Source organism: Tamandua tetradactyla, chromosome 3 (genome assembly GCF_023851605.1).
Source record: "Tamandua tetradactyla isolate mTamTet1 chromosome 3, mTamTet1.pri, whole genome shotgun sequence".
Taxonomy (NCBI): Eukaryota; Metazoa; Chordata; class Mammalia; order Pilosa; family Myrmecophagidae; genus Tamandua; species Tamandua tetradactyla.
Genome location: NC_135329.1, coordinates 106,745,005 through 106,770,633, shown reverse-complemented (window position 1 = coordinate 106,770,633; position 25,629 = coordinate 106,745,005). Strand labels below are relative to the sequence as shown.

The 25,629-nt window shown below is 36.6% G+C and overlaps 1 protein-coding gene across 1 annotated transcript in view; it reads right to left on the bottom strand.

Moving 5' to 3' along the window:
* The window catches only part of THSD7B (thrombospondin type 1 domain containing 7B), a 535,886-nt gene extending 513,330 nt beyond the window's left edge, over positions 1-22,556 (bottom strand). The window contains exons 1-2 of the mRNA XM_077151771.1: positions 21,718-22,556; positions 865-1,113 (exon numbers count right to left, since the gene is read on the bottom strand). Coding sequence (XP_077007886.1) covers positions 865-1,113; positions 21,718-22,556 — 1,088 coding nt within the window. The remainder of the gene's footprint in view (positions 1-864; positions 1,114-21,717) is intronic.
* Positions 22,557-25,629: the final 3,073 nt, after the last annotated feature.

Sequence of the window (25,629 nt, the reverse complement as noted above, 5' to 3'; positions counted from 1 at the left end):
AATTTCTATAAAAAGCTAATTTTCGCCTCATGCTATTTTTCACTGTGGAAATGGTTCTCAAATCTTAGAGACTGTAAGAAACTACTAGAAAATGTTTATCTAAAGTAGATACAGATCTGACAGACACAGTTCAGGCAGCAGTCGTGTCAGCATTACCACCAATGCATTCTCTACAGACTTATAAACAGCCAGCCTCAAAAAACCCACTTTTATAATTTTCAGATTGGGCCCATCATGAGCCAAAAACCCAGAAGAAAATACACTGTAGATCTTTGCCAGGGGCTTTATAGCCAGACAAAATACAAACAATACTAAGACATTTAAAAATCCATTTTTCTAATACACTCTCTCTCCCTAGGGACCCTGGAGTAGAGATCATGCCACCGAATAGCTAAGAGACTTGGAGACAGAATTGGGTGAGAAATGGAAGTTGGCCACACATTAGCAATGTGAACTCAGGAATTATTTAATCTCTCTGAGCATCTGCACAATGAGGATAATATGAATGTCTTCTTAGGTTAACAAAAGTTAAATAGGATATGCCAGGTAACAACAGCTAACATTTTGTAGCATTTATTATATGGCAAGCACTAGGCTAGCAGATGAGGAAACTAAGGCACAGGAGACTAGGTAATTTGCTGAAGTTCACATAATTCGAAAGCCACAACTTGAACCCAGGGAGTTCCAAAGGCACCAAATCCCAGAACCTTAATCCACTGCCCTATCCTGCCTAATTTGGAAATTCTATACTGAGTAAAGACTCGGTGAATGTAAATCAGGTACTGTTTTTATTATTAATATCCCCATGATTACATACACAGTAATATATAACATTAAATCCTCACACTAAAAAATGCACAATACCTGGGACATGGCTGCAAAAGCTCTCCCTCAACAATGCAGGCTTCTTTCTCAAGAAGTTCAGGACATTCCTTTCCACCGCCAACAGCAATGTGCTTCACGTTTCGGCTCCTGCTCCTAAATCCTGGGGAGAGATTCCCTGAACGACATGTCTTGGAGCAGGGGCTCCAGGAGGACCACTCGGTGGTTGCACAGTCTTTCGGCATGACGCAGGACTGAACCGTCAAAGGGAAGGAGTCTTGCATGCAAAGGCTGAAGGAACAGAAGCAGAAAACAGGAGGTCATTGATTTAAACGGATGCAACCAGCATAATGAAGTACCTACTGCATAAAGTACCCACTATGAGAAAAAAAGAATCGAAATCTGGTTCAAGTTTTCAAATAGGATGATTTTTAAAATGTTAAAAGCACCATGATAACATATTGAAGGACATATCATTTTAAGAAGCATTCTATTTCATCAGAGACAGTGAAGCTGTTTTGCTCTAGAAAGACATATATGTAAGGTGGTTCTGCCTTATACCTTGTCCAAAGCAGTTTTTAGAAATAATGGAGATTATTCTAGTAGACGTTCACTTATGATATGGCCTACAATTGCCACTTGTCAATTACCAGGTGCCATACACTGAGCTGGGTTTCACAGACACGTTTTGAAAGATTTCTTTCACGTTTCTCATTTTGAAGATGAGAAAACCTAAGACTCAGGGACGTTAAATAATTTGTTTAAGGTTGAACAAAGGTAAATGTAAGCTTTAGATTATGACTCTATCCATGCTTTTGAATACTGGGCTATTTTTAAAATGTGATGTTGATTATGTTTTCCTACACTGTTAGGGTCTGAGTATCAATTTCCTCACCTGCAAAATTCAGGTGCTATCCAGTACTAACAATCTAATTGGGAAACAGAAAAATGAACAATAAGAGTAATTGTGATGAACTCAACAGAAAAGCATTTATAATGATAAGGCATTGGTGGACTCCCTGGGAAGGCAGGCAGTTAGAGAACAGGGCATCTGAGTTTCATTTTAAAAGATTAATGGAAGCATCTCAAGTACACAGAGAAGACTATTCTAAGTCAGGGGACTGGTATAGTCAAAGTCTTGAAATAACTTGTGGAGTGAGAATCAAGGATATGCTGGACCTGGCTGGTACTGGCTCACAAAAGTCAACTGCTAAATTTTCAGGGAACTGGCAAGTCATCTTATTTCATGATTTGACATCATCATCATCATCATTATCATAGCCAAATGTTTCACATCAGGGCCTGGTCTAATTTGATTAGTGAAACTGCATCTTACTGGGTTAGTGGGAGAAGCACTGGATTATGAATCAGAAATGTTTGGGTCCTGAATTTTCCATCACAGTAAATTAGTAGGACCTTAATGTCTTGGGCGGTCAGTTTCATTATCTGCAGGAGAAAAGAATAATAAAATGTGCTCTGTTCACCCTGAAAAGAGGTCTTAACAGTTAGTGTAGGTGGAATCACCAAATAAAATTAAAGTGCCTGACAAGAGAATGGCAATCCAAAATGGTAATCAATCTTTTCACAGAAGTTCGTGGACCTATTTAATGAAACAGACATATACTGTTGGTTTGTCTTTTAAAAAAGAGATGCTTTGATAATTGTACCTCCACATTTAAAGGGCACTGTGTCATTTGTAAATTATTTCACAGGCACTCAATAGTAAAGGAAATTTTTGAAACTAAAATTTACTCTAGAAATTCTTACTTATACTGGAAATGTAAGAGCCTCTTTACTTTCAAAATAAGGGCAGAAACTCTTGAAAAATAAAAATAAACAGAAATGTACCCCCAGTTCATTAGCACTTCAGTTATTGCTTTAGCACAATACTAAACATTATAAAAATACAGAGAAACAGAGTAATATAATAAACATCTCAATACCTTATTAACCATGGAAAAAATTGCTTCAGAGTTTAAAAAATAAATACAAAATTACAAATTAAGGTGAAATCCCTTGTGTCCTTTACAACCCCAGTTCCAGCTCTCGCTCTGTAGACACGGCCACTGTCCTGTAGTTGATTAGTTTTATTCCATATCATGTTTGTATACTATACATTCATAAATAGCAATAGCATATAGCATCATCTTGCATATTTTTCAAATGTTTACCTAAATATTGTTTTTTTTTTTTGAAAATTGCCTAGGCTGCCTCGTGAGGCATCCACAAAGAACCTAAATGAGCACTTCCCAAAGCCGCAGCAGAGGCTGCTCTAGAGTAGTGTTCGCTGAGTCAACTTATCCTGGGAACCAGTAAAAGGCCTGCATGCTCTACCATGACCCCCAGGAGAGGGAAGGAGAGCAGCCGAGAAGGAGCTGAAGGTCTTGTCACTCAGAGAGGAAAGAAAATGGGGTCACGCAAGCCATAATTAGTTGGGAACTAATGGTCTAAAGTAGAACTTCTGAACTCCAGCAAGCACTGTTGTTTTGTTATACATATCCCTGTAGAAATTATTTGTCCCACTTAATAGTATTACTAGATCTATTCATGTTGATAAATATAGAGTTGATTCATTTTTCTGCTGAATAATATGACTATACACAAGTACATGGCAATTTATGGAGGTCTGATTTGTGGACCTTTTCGTTTTGTTCAATTTCTTGCAATTCCACAGGATGATGCATTGAAACTTCTTGTACACATCTCTACATGTTACACACTGAGAGAGGTTTACCCTAGGATTTTTGCCTACAATTGGGTCATAAATAATTATATAATCAAATATACTAGGCACTGTGGTATTTCTCCTTTTCAATATAATCACAATACTTGGTATTATCAGAATATTTTTACTAAAATTGTTGAGCAAGTGTGTCTGTATCTTCCAGTTTAGCACTGAGTTTTATGCTCTTTGCACGTCTTCACTGAGATGTCAAAATTTCGCCCTGTGAATTGGCCATTCATTCTGTTTGCCCATTGTGGTAGGTTGACTAAAGTATCCACATGATGATCTCCAGAATCTGTCACATTCCTAGAACCCATAATTATACTTGCTTACATGTCAAAAGGAGCTTTGCAGATGTGACTAAATTAAGGATCTTGAGATGCAGAGATTCTGGATTATCCAGGTGAGCCCAATATTATAAGGGATTTATGAGAGGGAGGCTCAGCACAGAGAAGAACATGTGGCAATGTAAGCAGAAGTTTAGAATAATACAATGCCAATGAGCCAAGGAATGTGGAAGCCTCTAGATGCTGGAAAAGGCAAGGGAATGCATTCTTTTCTAGAGCCTCTAGAACAAAGCAAGCCCTGTTGATCCATTTTAGACTTCTGGCCTCCAGAACTGTAAGATAATAAATGTGTGCTGCTTTTAGCCTCTGCATTTGCTATGATTTGTTACAGAATCAATAAGAAACTAATAAACCTGTTTTTCTATTGAGCTCTCTTTTTTGCTATTTAATTATAGTACATTCACAAACCCACAGATACATACATATATAAATGATGATAAACAGTGATTCATATTCTCATACCCAGAGAGAGATGCATAGATAGATTCTGGATAGTAGACCATTGTTGGTTCTATACATTCCACATATTTTCCCCATAGTTTGATTTTTAATTTTGGTTGTGGTGCATTTTTGTGGTACACAAATACTCTGTTGGTTGTTAATCTTTCCTTTATGGTTTGTGATTGTTATGCAAAACTTAAAATTTCTCCCCATCCCAATGCCATAAAAACATGCTTTTATTTCTTGCTCACTACATTATCTCATTGTATTCTGAGTTCCTTATTTCAGTTTATTTTGGTCTTCATGGCTCAAACTGGACTTAGTGCAAAGATCTGGTGATTCTTGGCATTACTAAAAGACCCTCAAATACTGGCTTCCATCAGTCTTTACTCTTTAGCTTGCCTATTCCCTAAAACAGGAGTTCATCTATCTCTTGCCTCCTGTGTGCTGGGTTTGTGAAAGCTGAATTGAATAAAAAGAGCTGGCAGGACATGCTTACAAATTATGGAAGCATGCTTTGTAATATTTGAAAATATTAATCCACATATTTTCAGTATAATGTTTTACATCTACACTATCTTCCAAAGGTGAGGGGGTAATCCTTAGCCCCTTTGAATAGTCTGTACTTAGAGTTATGTCATACCTATAAACAACTGAGCCTTCAAAGATTCTTGGTTTAGAACAAAATAGGCTATACTATAGTGAAAAACTCTGAAATTTCAATGGTTTAACGAGATAAGTATTCATTATATGCTTCCAGATAAAGTTTGATGCAGCTTATTCAGTTATCTTATAGGCCTCTCTGCTAATTGAAGACTTAAGGACCCCGGCTATGTCCATCTTATAGACTCACCAGCTAGAATATGCGGCTTCCAATTTTATCTTTGGAAAGGAAAGAGGGTTTGGATTTATTTAAGATGTGGTCTAGAAAAGACTTGAATTACTTCTAGCCAACATTCCATGGACCAGATCTCAGTCAAATGGTCCAAATATACTGCGGACAGGAAATGTCTTCTTGTGTGCTGTGGAAATGGAAAAATGGGATGAACATACAGCTTTGTCTCTGGTACAGATGTGCCATGCAAATTGGTTTGCTTTTTGCAGTCTTGCAACTTCAGGATAACATTCAGTTTTCTCCATGCTATTTAGCAAATTATTACTTATCCATCTGCTTTCCAGATTCCCAAATCTGTTGACCTTTTTCTACAGTTGTCATATCCTTTCTCACTATACTTGCTCTCAAGAATTTATACCTTGTCTATTCTTTTACTATCGTAAGTGGGGTTCCAACAGTAGCGTTCCAACAGGTACCAGAAATAAAAAACTGTGTTCAGTTCACCATGTTTAACTGGAAACCTGAAAACATATTTAACAGGGTTTTGCTGAAGCCCCATAAAATCCAATCTAACATCAACATTTACTAGGCAATTAAATCTACTCTACACAAGGAAGAAAAGTAATTAAAATATATACGTAAACTACCCAATTGTGAAAGTATTTCCATTTCTAATAATCTTGTTCTTTTATGTCATAATTCTTTATAGAATTTACTACCTCAAAAACATGTTTTACTATTAAAAAGCTTGCTTTTATAGAGGTGAGATTGCAACTAAGAAAACACTTTAAAATCTCTTAATAAAACAGTGGGCCATCCGAAAGTACAGTTACTCTAATTATTTTGCAAAAGCACTAACGTCCATATGGTAGTAGCTTGCCCAAATGATAGCATAAAAACAGGAGAACAGTTACCTCTAGAGTTTACAGATTCTAGCGTAGAGAACGATTGCAACATTACATCATGAAAATAACACCAAGGGATAAAATGTGAGTGGAGAAATGAAGATAAATGAACCAGAACTGAGATGAATTAAAAAGAGAATAGATTTGGGAAATCACATGGGATGCATGCTATTTCATTTAATGATTCTGACTTCAAACCAGTAGAATTTTTCTGCCACAAATTGAACTAATGGGGCTATCTGAAAAAAAAAAGATGATAATGATAACTTGAAGATGGAAAATGTATACAGAGTGAGGTCTATGTGAAATTCCTGTTAGAAAATTAGACCAAGAAGTGAGAATAGCTGCATACTGCAAAGTAAGCTTCAGCAAATAAAGACATTTAAGAGTTTAGAAAGTGTTATCTAAGAGATGGTTTCAAAAACGTAAAAAGTAATTTAAAATTACTAAGATAAAATGTAAAGAACTATTGAGAAATTTTAGCTCAGTTTCTTTTTCTCTATACTATCCTTTCTGAATAATAATAAAAATATGTATTCCACTATTTTATAAAAACATTTTTATATTTGTAAATGTAGCTCTTATTCAAATACTCATGAATAACCTGATACAAAATAAAAAGAGCCACTATCTCTGGGGTGGCAAAGATGATGTTCACCTCAAGCTAGCATTTTCTACTAATGTGGACCACAACTTGAGATGTGTGACATTTTTCTAATTCTTGATAATATAAAACTGAACTATTAACATGCCTCTTAATTTCTTATTATGCTTTATGCAATTTCAAACTTTCATATAGGTAAACAAAATACTAAATATCATGCAGTGAAGATAAAATAGCAGTAGGAAATTTTATTTTAAAATGTTTCCAGTTGCTACTGTGGAATAGAAAAATTGCTCTACAGATATAGAGATAAGCACACACAGATACACTCAGATATTAAATTCTTGAAAAGGAATATCCTTGAGAATGATGCTATATCAAAATAGAATGTTTTTAGTACTAAGATCATTTGCCGTTACTAGAAAATATTATTCAACAGAGATTTAAAATGTAGTGCAAGTATCAGAATAAAACAGATTATTATCTTCTTCGATTTTTTTAGACAGAATACTAGGAGTAATATGTGGGTATATGATTGGATGTGTGTCTATAAAAGGTTAGAGACAGAAGAATTACCAAGCAATCGTCTGAAGGTCTAGGTCACTACCTTCATTTTACAGAGAAGGAAACTGAGGCCCAGAGAAATTAAGTGATTTTCTAATGTGTATATGACAAAATTATACAACTACCAAGACCTTTTAGATCAAAACTATATTATGGTTTGTCCATGTGAGAACACTGCATGTAAAACAGGCTCAAATTTGTAAGACACCAGAATAGTAATGGAAAGAAAAAGTCTGTCCTGACTCTAAATTTAGAGGACAACGATAGTTGCTTAACTCTGAATCTTCCCCACACCTTTTCTCTCTATCTTGAAGAAAATACATCAAATATGAGAGCAAATAAAACCACAATTGCCTTTACCTTCACCATTACTAGAAACAGAGAACACACAAACTCACACATGCTTCAAATTATATATAATTCGGATAGGAAAATTCTAACAGAGTTTGCACTGACCACTTTCAGATGTTTTCTGGTGGGTGTGGCGAGTTTGGAAGGAAAGTCCTAAGAGACTACATGAAAAGGAGTACAGTAGAGTAAAAGACTTAGATTAAGCACACACAAAAAAGAAAAAGTTCACCAATAACTGAAAAACAGAGAATACAGATCAGAACTTGGTAATTCAGAGCACAGATACAGACCTAAAGTGGCAGTTTTGAAGAAGCATTCTTTTGGGCGATAAATATATTTAGAGAGGCAGTGAAAGGTCAGAAGGAAGTAGAAGGGGAAATTCAAAATCCTGTAGAAACAAAGGAGAAACAAGGCACATCAAATCTTGCCCCAACACAGCTACCAACCAACATCCATAAATTCAACTGCACAAAAGAGGACAGAACTGACAGAGAAGGTGTTTTTGAAATAAGAATCCCATTCATGAATCAAATAAGAATAGAAATAAAGAAGATCACACTCATACAAAATAACAGGGAAAAATCAGAAAATGTAAAAAGATTTTCTGCTAATATAAAATCTCCCCAAACTCCTAAGTTGAAAAAAAAAACTGTACCACAACACTCCAAACTGCAGCAAATGTCCTCAGATGTTTAACTGGGGAAACAAAAAATATCTGCCTTGAATCATAAATACAAAATTAAGAACAGATATGGGTAAAATAACCCCAGGAAGAAATCAAATGCAAGTCAAAAGAACTCAAAAAGTAAAAAGAAATATTAGAAGTAAATATTAATTTACAAGATACTTAAGAAATAACAGAGCAAAATGAAAACTTAAAGACACTGAAGGAAAGTAGGGGACTACAAAGAGAAATAACAGGAGATAAAGAAAGAACCTGGGTCAGTGTAAGTAGTTGTCTAGAAGGGAGTTACAACATACCTATAACTGTGATCCTGAAAAAGGAAATCAAAACACTGGAACAATCTGGTGCTCAAAACTATATCCCCACTCCCCAAAATGTCAAAACTAAAGAAGAAGCTTTGGCAAAAGAACTGAACCTAAGAATTTCATAAAAATAGAGTTAAATTAACCTGAAGGTAGATTCATGGCAGAATAATAATATATATGTATTGCATTTTCTGACAAAGTAAAAATAATTCTTCTAAAATTAGGAGAAAGGAGATTAAAAGGGGAAAGCAGAAAAAGATTATAGGTAATAGGTGAGAGCCATTTAAAACTGACATAATAAATGATAATAGGGTTAGGTTAGAAAAGAGAATAAATTAAAGGCATTATAGAAAGTATTGATGCAAAGATAGCCCTTAAAATAAAAATACTAGCATTCCTAAATGCCAAAAACAAAAAATTAAAAAGCCAAGAGCAAACAAACATAATAAATACAACCTTATATATACTGTGATTACAATTTAAGATAATATGTCAGAACTGAAACCAAACATGGCAGTCATATTAGCAAATATGAATAAGCTTAATTCATTTATTAAAATAAATCAAAAGTTCACATTAACTCATAAAGTAAAACTCAATTCTATGCTGATACTGAATAAAAGAAACACAACTAAAATGCAGTGACTAAAAAAGACTAAAAATAAAGGACTGGAAAAGATTTAACAGTAAATGGAAACCACAAGAAAGCAGGTGTTACAATCCTGTTATAAGAGACAAAAGCTGGCACTTTATATGACACATCTTCAAATCTCTCTCTGACTCTATTGACAGATAAATTTTAATAAATGATATAGAGATAGATATAGATATTTCTGTATACCACGCATACATTCATCTGTACACACATGTATATGCGTGTGGATATTTATAGTGGTTGGCAGATTAATGGCATTGAAAGATGTCCATGTCCTACTCTTCAGAATCTTCATGTTACCTTACATGGACGGGAAGACTATCCTGGATTATCCATGTGGGCCTGATTTAAATGTAAGTTCCTTCATAAGTGAAAGGGGGGGGCAGAAGAATGAGGGTCAGAACGAGAGAGAGATTTGACGATGCTAAGCAGCTGGCTTTGAAGAGAGAGGAAGGGGTCATGAGACTGTAGGAGCTGGAAACCACAAGATGACAGATTCTCCCCAAGAGCCTCCAGAAAGATCACAACACTGAACAACCTTTCTTTTATCCCAGGGAGAACCATTTCAGATTTCTGACATCTGGAACTGTAAAATAACAAAGTCGTGTGGTTTCAAGTTGTTATTTGTGGTGATTTATTATAGCAACCATAGCAAACTAATGCATACCTCAACCCTAAACCAGCCTCTGAAGTCACAGGGAAAAAAAATCCTAGATGCATTTCCACTGAGGCTAGGAAAATAAATATAAGGATGCTTATTAAGTTTACTATTATTTAATATTTTTCTGGAACCAATGCATTAGCCTAGAGAAAACAATTAGAGACATAAGAATTATAAAGAAGTAATAAAATTATCCCATTTTCTGGTGACATGATACTAAATTAGCAAGCCACCAAGATATAAAATTAACATGCTAAAATCAACAGCATATACTATTCACTAGCTAGGATATGCAATGAATGATAAAACCTCATTTACATATAAAATATAAAATAAAAAGAAAGACAATAAGAAGTGTTCAAGATCCATATAAAGAAAACTATAGAATACTCCTAAAATACACAAAAGTAAACTTTTGAAAAGATGTCCTTTGATTTTGGTTAGAAATTCTCAATATGAATATTTTACTTCTAAGTAACATTATAAATTTAAAGTGATGAGAAGAAAAATTCCAAGGAACTTTTTTATGGAGCTGGAGAAGTTGATCCTATAATTCCCAAGGAAAAATTATCTTTCATGAATAGCTATGAAAACAGAGAAAAGGAAGAGCTATGAGGAGGGACTAGCCCCACTAGATATTAAAATATGCTATCAAAGCCTCTATAACTAGAAAAGTGTAAGACTGCTTCATGAACACCCAAACAGGCAAATGGAATAGAATGAAGTTCAGTGAGAATCCCAATTATAAATAGAAATCAAATACATGATAAAGATTTTATCTCAGTCACAGAGAAAAAGAGAGAAATGATCTTTTTATAAATGGTAATGAGACATGGGAAAACTTTTGGGGAAAAAAAAAGATAAAATTAGGTCCATTCTTCACACCAAATTCAAGAAGACAGTCCAAATTGATGAAAGATTCAATTATAAAAACTAAAATTAAGTAAGCACTAGGAAAATTCATGGGTGAATTTCAGCTGATTGTAGGGAAAGTCTTTCTAACCATAACTAAAATTCCCGACACAATAATAGAAAAGGCTGATAGATTTGACTACGTAAAAATAAAAACAAACATACAAACAAAAACCTTTGCACAGCAAAAAATCACCATAAGACAAGTCACAAATGGTAAACTAAGAGAACATATTTGCAACAGATATCACAGATAAATGACTACTGTCCCTAATATATAAAGATTTGAAAATGGGGTCAAAGTTACTCATAGAAATAAAGACATAAACAGAAACAGAAAGTTCACAAAAAGAGCTATCAGCATGACTCCTAAATATATGGGAAAAATGTTCAAATTCACTTACATAGAAATGTAAATTAGATCTTGAATAAGATGGCATTTCTCATCTGTCAGATTGGCAAAATTCAAAACCCTGACAATATACTCTCTTTGCAAGGTGTGGTGAGAGTGCAAAATGGTGCAACTTCCCTGTGGGGGAATTTGTTAATATGCAACAAATTTTGTATACATTTATCCTTTTACCCAGTAATCCCACTTATAGGAATTTACTCTGAAAATACTCCTCTGACGATACCAAAACACATGTGCAGAGGTTTAATAATTGGAGAGTTATCTGTAATTGCAATATTATTGGATATTGGAAACCACCTAAATGTCTAAGCATAGGAGCATGGCAGAATGAACTCCATGCCCATACAATGAAGTATCTGCAACTGTAAAGAAAGAAGATCTCACATAACTGATGACAGTGATTGCCAGAAAGTAATTTTCAGTGAAAAGTGCAAAAGAGATTATATGTTATACTATGTTTTGTGTAAAAAAGAAGGGAAAATAAGAAAACATAAAGAGGCGCGGCGCCCAAGCCCCGCAGCAGCCGAGCCACCCGACCTCCTTCTCCCCTCTCTTTCTCCGCCAGCCCGCCGCGCGGCGCCCAAGCCCCGCAGCAGCCGAGCCGCCCGACCTCCTTCTCCCCTCTCTTTCTCCGCCGGCCCGCCGCGCGGCGCCCAAGCCCCGCAGCAGCCGAGCCGCCCGACCTCCTTCTCCCCTCTCTTCCCCCTCCTGCTCCGGCTGCTCTCCAACCACCACGGTGCCCTCTTCCCCCGCCTTCACCGTGCTCCTCCACCACCAGCCTCGACAGCTTTGCCGCCCTCACCTTTCCTCCTCCAGAACAGCTACTGGGGGAGTGGAGATAATACAGAGCAGCTCCCGGAACCACGAGGGAGATCAAAGGGACAGCGTACCCCATCCTGGAACGGCTGACTATCTGGGAGAACCAGCTCCAGTGAGATCACCAAGGGGCACGGGCTTTCCTGGGTGGGACGGCAAGCGACCGGAGTCCCTCCCTTCCACCTTCCTGGGCCAGCTGGTAGAATTGGACAGGCGGTCCCCTTAGGCCGCGGCGGCTGGTGCCCCCACCACACGAGGCCCCCCGGAACAACTGAGATAGTTGGGTCGGAAATCCCCAGACTGCGGAGAACAGTGACCGGGGGATCCCTTCCAAACACATGACTCCCCCGTCGGCTGGGAACAGTGTACTCTCCCGGGCTGCGACAGCTGGCGCCCTACCGCCAGGCTTGGTGCCCCGGGCCGACTGGCTAATTTGGCCGGACGCTCTCCTGTGCTGCGACGGCCGGCGACCCTCCCCGCGTTTGGAACCCCGGGCCGGCTGGCATTCTTCCAAGACGCTTCGGTTGCCGAACCTCCCCTACGGCGAGAGTTTTCCAGAGTTGAGGGACCCACAGCAAATTTCACTGGTGGAACCCACAGACAGGCGTGTGCCACGAGCGCCACCTACTGGGCAGGATAGGAAGAACAGAACCCAGAGATTGCGCAGAAAAATCTTTCAACCTGTGGGGTCGAACACCCGGGAAAATCTGACTAAATGCCCAGATGCCAGCAGAAGATAACGGATCACGCTCAGAAAATTGAACATATGGCCCAGTCAAATGAAGAAACCAATAGTTCAAATGAGATACAGGAGCTGAAACAACTAATGCTGAATATACGAACAGAAATGGAAAACCTCTTCAAAAATGAAATCGATAAATTGAGGGAGGACATGAAGAAGACATGGGCTGAACATAAAGAAGAAATAGAAAAACTGAAAAAACAAATCACAGAACTTATGGAAGTGAAAGATAAAGTAGAAAAGATGGAAAAAAAAATGGATACCTACAATGACAGATTTAAAGAAACAGAAGATAGAATTAGTGATTTGGAGGATGAAACATCTGAATTCCAAAAAGAAACAGAAACTATCCGGAAAAGAATGGAAAAATTTGAACAAGGTATCAGGGAACTCAAGGACAATGTGAACCATACAAATATACGTGTAGTGGGTATCCCAGAAGGAGAAGAGAAGGGAAAAGGGGGAGAAAAACTAATGGAAGAAATTATCACTGAAAATTTGCCAACTCTTATGAAAGACCTAAAATTACAGATCCAAGAAGTGCAGCGCACCCCAAAGAGATTAGACACAAATAGGCGTTCCCCAAGACACTTACTAGTTAGAATGTCAGAGGTCAAAGAGAAAGAGAGGATCTTGAAGGCAGCGAGAGAAAAACAATCCGTCAAATACAAGGGAAACCCAATAAGACTATGTGTAGATTTCTCAGCAGAAACCATGGAAGCTAGAAGACAGTGGGATGATATATTTAAGTTACTAAAAGAGAAAAACTGCCAGCCAAGACTCCTATATCCAGCAAAATTGTCCTTCAAAAATGAGGGAGAAATTAAAACATTCTCAGACAAAAAGTCACTAAGAGAATTTGTGACCAAGAGACCAGCTCTGCAAGAAATACTAAAGGAAGCACTAGAGTCAGATACAAAAAGACAGAAGAGAGAGACATGGAGAAAAGTGTAGAAAGAAGGAAAGTCAGATATGATATATATAATACAAAAGGCAAAATGGTAGAGGAAAATATTATCCAAACAGTAATAACTCTAAATGTCAATGGACTGAATTTTCCAATTAAAAGACATAGACTGGCAGAATGGATTAAAAAACAGGATCCTTCTATATGCTGTCTACAGGAAACACATCTTAGACCCAAAGATAAATATAGGTTGAAAGTGAAAGGTTGGGAAAAGATATTTCATGCAAACAACAACCAGAAAAGAGCAGGAGTGGCTGTACTAATATCCAACAAATTAGACTTCAAATGTAAAACAGTTAAAAGAGACAAAGAAGGACACTATATACTATTAAAAGGAACAATTAAGCAAGAAGACATAACAATCATAAATATTTATGCACTGAACCAGAATGCCCCAAAATACGTGAGGAATACACTGCAAACAATGAAGAGGGAAATAGACACATATACCATAATAGTTGGAGACTTCAATTCACCACTCTCATCAATGGACAGAACATCTACACAGAGGATCAATAAAGAAATAGAGAACCTGAATATTACTATAAATGAACTTGACTTAACAGACATTTATAGGACATTACATCCCACAACAGCAGGATACACCTTTTTTTCAAGTGCTCATGGATCATTCTCAAAGATAGACCATATGCTGGGTCACAAAGCAAGTCTTAACAAATTTAAAAAGATTGAAATCATACACAACACTTTCTCAGATCATAAAGGAATGAAGTTGGAAATCAATAATAGGCGGAGGGCCAGAAAATTCATAAATACATGGAGGCTCAACAACACACTCTTAAACAACAAGTGGGTCAAAGAAGAAATTGCAAGAGAAATTAGTAAATACCTAGAGGCAAATGAAAATGAAGATACAACATATCAAAACTTATGGGACGCAGCAAAGGCAGTGCTAAGAGGGAAATTTATTGCCCTAAATGCCTTTATCAGAAAAGAAGAAAAGGCAAAAATGCAGGAATTAACTGTCCACTTGGAAGAACTGGAGAAAGAACAGCAAACTAATCCCAAAGCAAGCAAAAGGAAAGAAATAACAAAGATTAGAGCAGAAATAAATGAAATTGAAAACATGAAAACAATAGAGAAAATCAATAAGACCAGAAGTTGGTTCTATGAGAAAATCAACAAGATTGATGGGCCCTTAGCAAGATTGACAAAAAGAAGAAGAGAGAGGATGCAAATAAATAAGATCAGAAATGAAAGAGGAGACATAACTACTGACCTCACAGAAATAAAGGAGGTAATAACAGGATACTATGAACAACTTTACGCTAATAAATACAACAATTTAGAAGAAATGGACAGGTTCCTGGAAAGACATGAACAACCAACTTTGACTCAAGAAGAAATAGACGACCTCAACAAACCAATCACAAGTAAAGAGATTGAATTAGTTATTCAAAAGCTCCCTAAAAAGAAAAGTCCAGGACCAGATGGCTTCACATGTGAATTCTATCAAACATTCCAGAAAGAATTACTACCTACTCTCCTCAAACTCTTCAACATAATCGAAGTGGAGGGAAAACTACCTAATTCATTCTATGAAGCCAACATCACCCTCATACCAAAACCAGGCAAAGATATTACAAGAAAAGAAAACTACAGACCAATCTCTCTAATGAATACAGATGCAAAAATCCTCAATAAAATTCTAGCAAATCGTATCCTACAACACATTAAAAGAATTATACATCATGACCAAGTAGGATTCATCCCAGGTATGCAAGGATGGTTCAACATAAGAAAATCAATTAATGTAATACACCAAATCAACAAATCAAAGCAGAAAAATCACATGATCATCTCAATTGATGCAGAGAAGGCATTTGACAAGATTCAACATCCTTTCCTGCTGAAAACACTTCAAAAGATAGGAATACAAGGGAACTTCCTTAAAATGATAGAGGGAATATATGAAAAACCCACAGCAAATATCATCCTCAATGGGGAAAAATTGAAAACTTTCCCCCTAAGATCAGGAACAAGACAAGGATGTCCACTATCACCACTATTATTCAACATTGTGTTGGAAGTTCTAGCCAGAGCAATTAGGCAAGAAAAAGAAATACAAGGCATCAAAATTGGAAAGGAAGAAGTAAAACTATCACTGTTTGCAGACGATATGATACTATATGTAGAAAACCCAGAAAAATCCACAACAAAATTACTAGAGCTAATAAATGAGTACAGCAAAGTAGCAGGCTACAAGATCAACATTCAAAAATCTGTAGCTTTTCTATACACTAGTAATGAACAAGCTTTGGCGGAAATCAAGAAACGAATCCCATTTACAATCACAACTAAAAGAATAAAATACCTAGGAATAAATTTAACCAAAGAGACAAAAAACCTATATAAAGAAAACTACAAAAAACTGTTAAAAGAAATCACAGAAGACCTAAATAGATGGAAGGGCATACCGTGTTCATGGATTGGAAGACTAAATATAGTTAAGATGTCAATCCTACCTAAATTGATTTACAGATTCAATGCAATACCAATCAAAATCCCAACAACTTATTTTTCAGAAATAGAAAAACCAATAAGCAAATTTATCTGGAAGGGCAGGGTGCCCCGAATTGCTAAAAACATCTTGAGGAAAAAAAACGAAGCTGGAGGTCTCGCGCTACATGACTTTAAGGCATATTATGAAGCCACAGTGGTCAAAACAGCATGGTATTGGCATAAAGATAGATATATCGACCAATGGAATCGAATAGAGTGCTCAGATATAGACCCTCTCATCTATGGACATTTGATCTTTGATAAGGCAGTCAAGCCAACTCACCTGGGACAGAGCAGTCTCTTCAATAAATGGTGCCTAGAGAACTGGATATCCATATGCAAAAGAATGAAAAAAGACCCATCTCTCACACCCTATACAAAAGTTAACTCAAAATGGATCAAAGATCTAAACATTAGGTCTAAGACCATAAAACAGTTAGAGGAAAATGTTGGGAGATATCTTATGGATCTTACAACTGGAGGTGGTTTTATGGACCTTAAACCTAAAGCAAGAACACTGAAGAAGGAAATAAATAAATGGGAGCTCCTCAAAATTAAACACTTTTGTGCATCAGAGAACTTCATCAAGAAAGTAGAAAGACAGCCTACACAATGGGAGACAATATTTGGAAACGACATATCAGATAAAGGTCTAGTATCCAGAATTTATAAAGAGATTATTCAACTCAACAACAAAAAGACAGCCAACCCAATTACAAAATGGGAAAAAGACTTAAACAGACACCTACCAGAAGAAGAAATACGGATGGCCAAGAGGCACATGAAGAGATGCTCAATGTCCCTGGCCATTAGAGAAATGCAAATCAAAACCACAATGAGATATCATCTCACACCCACCAGAATGGCCATTATCAACAAAACAGAAAATGACAAGTGCTGGAGAGGATGCGGAGAAAGAGGCACACTTATCCACTGTTGGTGGGAATGTCAAAGGGTGCAACCACTGTGGAAGGCAGTTTGGCGGTTCCTCAAAAAGCTGAATATAGAATTGCCATACGACCCAGCAATACCATTGCTAGGTATCTACTCAAAGGACTTAAGGGCAAAGACACAAACGGACATTTGCACACCAATGTTTATAGCAGCATTATTTACAATTGCAAAGAGATGGAAACAGCCAAAATCTCCATCAACAGAAGAGTGGCTAAACGAACTGTGTTATATACATACGATGGAATATTATGCAGCTTTAAGACAAGATAAACCTATGAACCATGTAATAACATGGATGGACCTAGAGAATATTATGCTGAGTGAATCCAGCCAAAAACTAAAGGACAAATACTGTATGGTCCCACTGATGTGAACGGACATTCGAGAATAAACTTGAAATATGTCATTGGTAACAGAGTTCAGCAGGAGTTAGAAACAGGGTAAGACAATGGGTAATTGAAGCTGAAGGGATACAGACTGTGCAACAGGACTAGATACAAAAACTCAAAAATGGACAGCACAATAATACCTAATTGTAAAGTAATCATGTTAAAATACTGAATGAAGCTGCATCTGAGCTATAGGGTTTTTTTTGTTTTTGTTTGCTTGTTGGTTTGTTTGTTGTTGTTGTTTTTTACTATTACTACTACTTTTATTTCTTTTCTTTATATTAACATTTTATATCTTTTTCTGTTGTGTTGCTAGTTCCTCTAAACCGATGCAAATGTACTAAGAAACAATGATCATGCATCTATGTGATGATGTTAAGAATTACTGAGTGCATATGTAGAATGGTATCATTTCTAAATGTTGTGTTAATTTCTTTTTTTTTTTCTTTCCGTTAATAAAAAAAAAATAAAAATAAAAAAAAAGAAAACATAAAGAATTATAGGGAGAATAAACCTGAAAACAAGGAAGCTGGTTATCTACAAGGGATAGAGGGGAAGAGGGAAGGTACACAGGAAAGAGTGGTACCTCTGAATATGACTTTATGTGTGTTTTTTACTTTTAGACACGTTAATGTTCAAGGTATTTGAAAAATAAAATTAAACCAACGTGGATGAGAAGAAGGAAATAAAATCTAAACTTGAAAATGAACTAAAAAAAAGGACAGTGATGATGGTGGGACAACATCGTGAAAGTGAATACGGCACTCAATTTTATATTTGAATGTTTTTAGGAAGGGGACATTTTAGGTTGAATATATGTTACTAGAATAAACATTTAAAACAGAACAAGTGAGAAAACATAGGACAGTACAACACAAACATGGAAATCTAATATAAACCATGGACTATAGCAAACAGTACATTTATAACAATATTCTTCCATCAATTGTGACAAATGTCACACACTAATGCAAGGCATCAACAATGGCTGCAGGGAGATATGTGGAAACTCTTTTTTTCTGCATGATTTTTCTGTTAACCTACAACTTCTCTAATTTAAAAAAAGAAGTGTGGTTAAGACATGGTATAAATATATGATAGGTATGGCAATCATTATCCCTCACAGAAAACTGTTCTTGAATATTTTCCCCCCCCAAAAAATAAAATTAAACTAATATGGATGCAAAGGGGGAAATAAAATCTAAAACTGAAAGTGAACTGAAAAATGTCTCCCATTCCCATCCTCACGAACAAAACAAAAGCAACAAAATATTCTCCTCCATTTTCAAAGAATAAATTAGGAATAGGACTTTTGCTGTTTGTGTCTGTGTTTGTTTATGTTTTGGGAGAGAAAGGAATAAAAAAATTCCTTCAAAATCTACTTTGGTGGTAGAGGAAACAAGACAAAAATGTGTAAAGAAAATAGCAATAATATCTGATCTTTAACAGAAGATATTTATTTTATAGATTTAAAATTTATTACCCTTCCAGCAGTATCTTAAGAGAAAAATCGCAGAACATTTATTTAAGTAGAGTGGCTGAACATTTAAAACCTATTTAATACGTACCAAATAATCACAGCTCATAAAAGATTGCCGATACCAAGTGCTCTTCTATGAAAGAAAAATTAAAGCAAAACCCTTTCAATGGAGCTTTATTCACTTAAATAATAAATATGAATCACTTTCCTACTCATGTGTAAGCAATGTGCCTAGTCCACAGCTCAGGTTTCTTAACTTGGAAGTACTTCTACTCTGAAAACAAACAAACAAACATGATCAAACAAACAAAAGAAGTGGTGAGAAAACTACTTCATTTTACAAATTAAGATATTGCAAAAATTTAATAACAGCATCATTGATATGGCACTGAAAGAATGATGTTCAGGCTGTAGGACAGCTATTTTAAAATGTAATAATGGAATCTGAGAGAAACTTCTGGCAAAATAAAAGAGAAAAATTAGGATGTGCAATGAGACAATTAAAAAAAAAGAAAAAGATCTTTAAACCCAAAAGGCAAATCAGTAATGAGGGAGAAGAGCGGCATCAAGAGCAATACAACTGCCTACCACACTGCGAGTGTAACTGTGAAGGGAAAATTGCTTGCGGTGATTATCAAAAATTTCAGTTATCAATGGGAGCTCTACAAAAGGGCATTAATTAAAGCTCTGTGGTGTCCCACATTGAGAAAGTGACTTTCAGCAAGGCACAAGCAGGAAATGACATTACGGAAATAAAGACAGCCTTCCCCTATTCCAAATGACATGACAACTAACGACTGCCATAATCAAAACAGAAGGAACAGAATGTCACTTGCCCCTACAGTCTCACAAAGACCACCAAAAGGAAATAGGTCTGAAGGTCAATATAAATGCAGAGGAGAACAGAGCCATACTTTGGGACAACGTTTTGTGAATATGGGAAACACAGTTCATCCTAGAAGGCAAACAGACCCACAAAAATAGCAATGTTTCTTGAATGTATGCCATCAATTAAAAGAAAGATATGCACTTTTTAGAGATGGATTTGAGCCGTTTTAACAAAAACCTGATGGGCTATGCCAACATAGTTGGATAGAAATGAGAAAACCTTGTCAAAATCAACATGATCACATGGCTACCAGAAGCACTATTTGCTTGGTGTAGAAGAAGGTCCAGAAATAGAAAGACTGCCGCTAAAATAAGATTTCCCTAGTAACCTGATCATTTCAGGATAGTATCTGAGGCATTTAGTAATCCTTTGGTGGCCAAATGAATGTTTCAGATTTCTTGGTATAATGTAAAGGAAGCTGGTTCAAGATGCTGTTTGGAACTCAAAGGAGAACATAGTAAAAAACAGACAAATAAAAATGAAAACATTGTGTGTAATGTTCACTGTAGCAATACAGTGTGTAATTTTAATAAAATGTTTTCACAGAGTCCCACACATATGTTCAAACAATAATCACCCAAGTCACTTGTTTAATCTTTTGGGCTTCACAGAGCAAGAAATAAAAAGCAGCAAACCACTTTTAAACAGACTTGCCAATTGCATATTGCATAAATCAAAATGAAGCATCAAAGATAAAATATGTTCATTTGTACAGCTGAATGAAAAAAAAAATCATCACATTACTCTGTTCATAAACAGCAGAGGTAGTAGTCTTCTGAGCCTCTTTCAGCCAACTGTGGACCCAAGAAAACAGCAACTGATGATAATGATTAAGTCTAGATACAAATACTTTGTTGTTCAGTAATTCAAGTATTATCAATAGGCATTTCAATATGGAAGAAATTTAATAATATACCAATACTTCTATTTAAGACCTACTGGATGAATTTTTAACAAAAATATTTCCAACAATTTCAATGAAACTATATTATGATGCTTTATGCCATAAATTAAAATAAAACAATATCTTTGTAAACAATTTTGGAAATGAAACTATTGTTTATAAAAGTTTCAGTCCATTCGCCCTACAGATTGTAATTTTATTTTTTGCTTACGCAAGTTAAGGTTTTTTATCCAGGCAATGTCAGACTGCTCTTGGATTGACTTTTGTTATTATTACCAAAATAAACAATGTACAATTCAGATGCAAAAGAATGCTCATAATGCTGAAAACAAAATTGAACAAAAACGAAAATAAATTTTAAAACATAAAAACTTGGCATATTTGACAAATATTAACATAATTTATATCCCAAATTTCAGACTAACTTGAATTTTTATCATTTATAAATATATCTTTTGTATCATTTATAAATGATATCTTCTATTACTCTACTAACAGAAGCCCTATTTTTTTTTAACTGGTTGAGATCTTGAAACAAAATGTGAAAATAAATGACCTGCACTATACAATTGGACCACTAAACACAAAAGAATACAGAGCATTCCAGCACCTGCACATGCCCAAAAAGAAAAAAAAAAAAAAGAATACAGAGTCATCACCTGGTCTAGAATCAGAGACTTCAAACATTTCTGAAATGAAACGTCTAAAATCTCAATTTACAAACCTGATTACAATTTTTCCTCCGTAGAAAACCATAGAGAAGACTTCTAACAGTACACTGGAAAATACCATGGACGAATCAAAATTATAAGCATTGAAGGCCTCCTACCTTAACATAGCATTTTTCCCATCACTTCTTGTGCACCAAACCTGCCGGGTTTGATAGCCTAGCTCGATGTCCCAGGGGCTGGAATGGTGATGTGGCTTGTAACTTTGATGCCTAAAGGTGACACGTTCCTTGGAATCAGAGCTCAACTCCAGGCCAGTTCTTCCACTGAGGTCAATTTCTTTAAGATGAGGCAGTCTACATGGACTCCACGGCCCCACTTTAAGGCTAAACGTGTATTCCTCGTCCCCAAGAGGACAGGACATGGGCGCGTCACAGGCTCTTGACTCAGTCAGATTTGGACAGCTCAAGCCGCCATAGAGAGGGGGGGCAACGGCCGTGCGAGTTCTGTGCTGCAATTTCTTCCCACATCCCTTGCTACACTGGGACCACTGTGAGAACTCAGACACGACACAATCCCGGGGGCAAGGAACGAGGCAAGCTTGTTCTGAGGGGGGCTGAGGGGCAAAATGTTCACATATTTCATTGGCAACGGTGGTTCTGTTGAGCTTCTGAGCGCAGCGCACCGCCCGGTGCTGGAGTCCGTGCTGAGCCGTCACGCACTCTGCAGCGCTGGGGCTGACGTCGCCCTGGGCGTGAGGAACGAGCACACAGTGGTGCCAGTTGGAGACCTCCCACTGGAAGAGGTCGCTGTGCCAGTCGCAGACTCGGAAACAACTTCTTTCCTTTGGCGGTCTGTCGCCCTCATCGCAGTTAGACAGCTGGCTTGTCCACCCTTCCACGTGGAAGCACCACACTGCGCGGCTCTGCACTCCTCCAGGCCCGCAGTCTCCCGTACACCTTCCCCAGGGACCTAAAGGCATGAACACAAGGACATCCATTACTCAGATTACGGGAGGCAATTTACGGGGAAACATTCCGCATTTCCACATGCAAACACAACCAGTATAAACTTACGAATTTGGGGGGGGGGGGGGGGGAAGAAACAAATAAATATGATTTTTAAGAATGTGCACTCTGCGCCGAATCCCCATTCCATCTCTTTGTTACCAGCAGTGTAAATTCAAATTACTTCAACTTTCCAAGTCTTAAGTTTCCTCACCTATATAAGGTAGAAGATAATAAAAGCACTGACTTGTAGAGTTATTCTGTGTATTAGTGACCTGATGTGGTGTGTAATAGACAGTACATATTTAATAAATGATAGATGTCATTATAATTATTTTTTTCAAAGCCTATATATCTAAGTTGGCATTAATTCTTTCTAGTTAGGCAGTATTTCATCTAAAAGAAAAGCACTAAATCCAGGATTTTAATAAAGTAGGATTTTTCATGTTTCCAATCCCTCAGCTCATGCCCTAAGCAGCTCAGAAGAGAAATAGGTTTAAAAAATAATAACCTGTCAAAGTATCTTAAGTACATTTTTATTTTCTAAATAATTGGCCTTGGTTTCAGCTACTGCTTGTAGAACGAATAACATTTTTTAAAAATCTGATATAAGAGGAAATGTAAGATGATAAAGGGGAAAGCACGCTGGATTACCTGTGGAAACTTCATCCCTAGAATCCCAAAAATGAACCCCTTTTGATTTTTGATAGATATTGTCTTCAGGTAAAACTTCTGATATAAGCTTGCAATATACTGTTATCTTTTAATTAATTTATTATTTTCTGCGACAAAGAGAAAATAAATGGACATATGAAAGCAATGCCTGTTGATGTTTACCCCATGTTTACATCTAATCTATAGACAGAACAGCTGGACTGATCCAGAAAACTGATCATATATCCTTTCACAAGGACAGCAAGTAATCACTTTTTGTGGCAGCTGGGAAAAAGTTTCCTTTCTTTCACTTCACTTGAATATGTAGTCTGAGCCAGAAAGCATTTGTCAACTTAGGCATGTAAACTTTGTCCCTGCACTAGCACTGTAATGACCTTCTGTGTACTTCACACTGTGATTTGCATATTGATTTGCACAAGTCAGGGAATGATGGTCCATCCTATCTCTTCTCCCAAATCTGATCATCCACCTCAAATACCATTTAATTACTTATGGGATATATTCTGATGTGCTTCCATCACATTTCTAGGAACAGTAGATATGGACAGTGTCTCCCATATGTTTAGGTGACATATACATCTCCAGAGAGACAGGTGTTTGCACTGGGGTGAGGATCTTTCCTCTTAGCTGGACAACCATTTGTAGCTTCTAATCTATACAGTGATCCCAGTTCTTCCACATAGCCCTGTTCTGGACCTTTAAATGTAGCATTCTTGGTGACACTATGTTAGACTACAGTGCCAATGACTTCTGTCACTTTGAGAAAGAGATTACAGAAAACATGCTAGCCTCCTTTCAATGTGCACCTAATATAGAGACTTCCCTTGCTGAAACTGTAGGATGTATTTCATTGTAGTAAGTCAGATTCTACTCCCCAGGAGCCCTTGAGGTTGCCCAAACACTTCCCAGGGCTGGTTGCTTCAGCACCAATTGCTTACGGTACATTACACGTTCACAGAAAGTGATGCGTACAAGCTGATTTAATTTGACTGCCTATTATTCTGGTGATTTGCTCCTAGATCACCCTCAGTTTTATGCCTTGTAAATTGAGAAGTGCACTGTTACTTGAAAGTTATTTGCAAGGTCCATATGTTTAAATATTCTGGAGAAGTTCAATTTAGTATTCTATGTAGGACTATGCATGCAAATTTCTTTTATAACCCAAAAAAATCACCATGGTTACCCAGTAAAGGAATATTTCAATAAAATATATGATACCAGCAAACTTTCTGTACCTAAAATCAGTCTCAAATGAGATAAAAGTGTTATAGATAAAATTAAAGGAAACTTTTATAAAAGCACTCTGGAGTTTTAAATAATGGTTATTAGTTTACCTGTTAAAATACATGCACTTTTGTACTTGGGAATTTTTGTATGGATTGAAGAAAATAAGATTTAAAAAAGGGGGAGCTATTAAGAGTCTATATTAAATATATCTAGAATTCTTATAAGCAACTCATTCTTTCTTTTAAAGCATTTGACAAGCAAAACTAATTCTTATTATTTTCTTATGCTAAGTTCTCCACCTACTTTCAAAATAGTTAAGGTAGCTCTTTTCTGTTATTTTTAATATTTTTAAACTTTATAAATTTCTATTCTTTTCTTAGCTTTTCGATCCTTCATCTATACAAAAGTTTACCAAGCAGCAACATTTGTCTTCGTTCTATGTGAAACAAAGTATAACTAGTAAGAAATAATTATTACCATTTATTGATGGCTAACAGTGGTATGCTGGGTGTAGCTGGTACCAGGCCACTGCTAAATATTCAGGAATTTTGCCAACTAGCTGTAAAATTATTCATAGTTTGAAATCAACCAGGTGGAAGTAATTACACCGCACTAAAAATCGTGGCTCTTTTCTCTTTACCAGAGAACCAGTTTGCCAGCACACCACTCACTATGTGCCAATTGCCTTATAAACACAATTTCTGTTTCTTACAATAGTCCTCCACCCCCACCTCCAAGACCAGGTTGGCATGTTCACTTTATTAGATGGAGACAAGGGGCTCAAAAAGTTAATCAAGCACATCCCAAATCATACAGCTAGTATACGGTGGACTGGAATGGAATCCAGATCTGCTGGTCTCCAAGATTAAGCTCTTGCTTTACTTTGAAAGAGTCTTTTCCAGGGTGTGCATAGTATATGTGATTCTAAAATCACAAGAACAGATCTGTTTCTTAGCTTAGCCATGACCTCTCCTATTCCTTTGGAGATGAGTGGAACAATGATCCAAGTGTTAGGTAAGCAACAATTTCCTCCTTCTCACCCTAGAAATTTAGGACATGTCTGTTCGCTTGTTAGGACATATGCATGTTTATAAACATTAGTCAGTACTTTAAGGAAGGCAGAATCAAGAGAGAATAGTTATCCCTCATATAAAAGCAAACTTT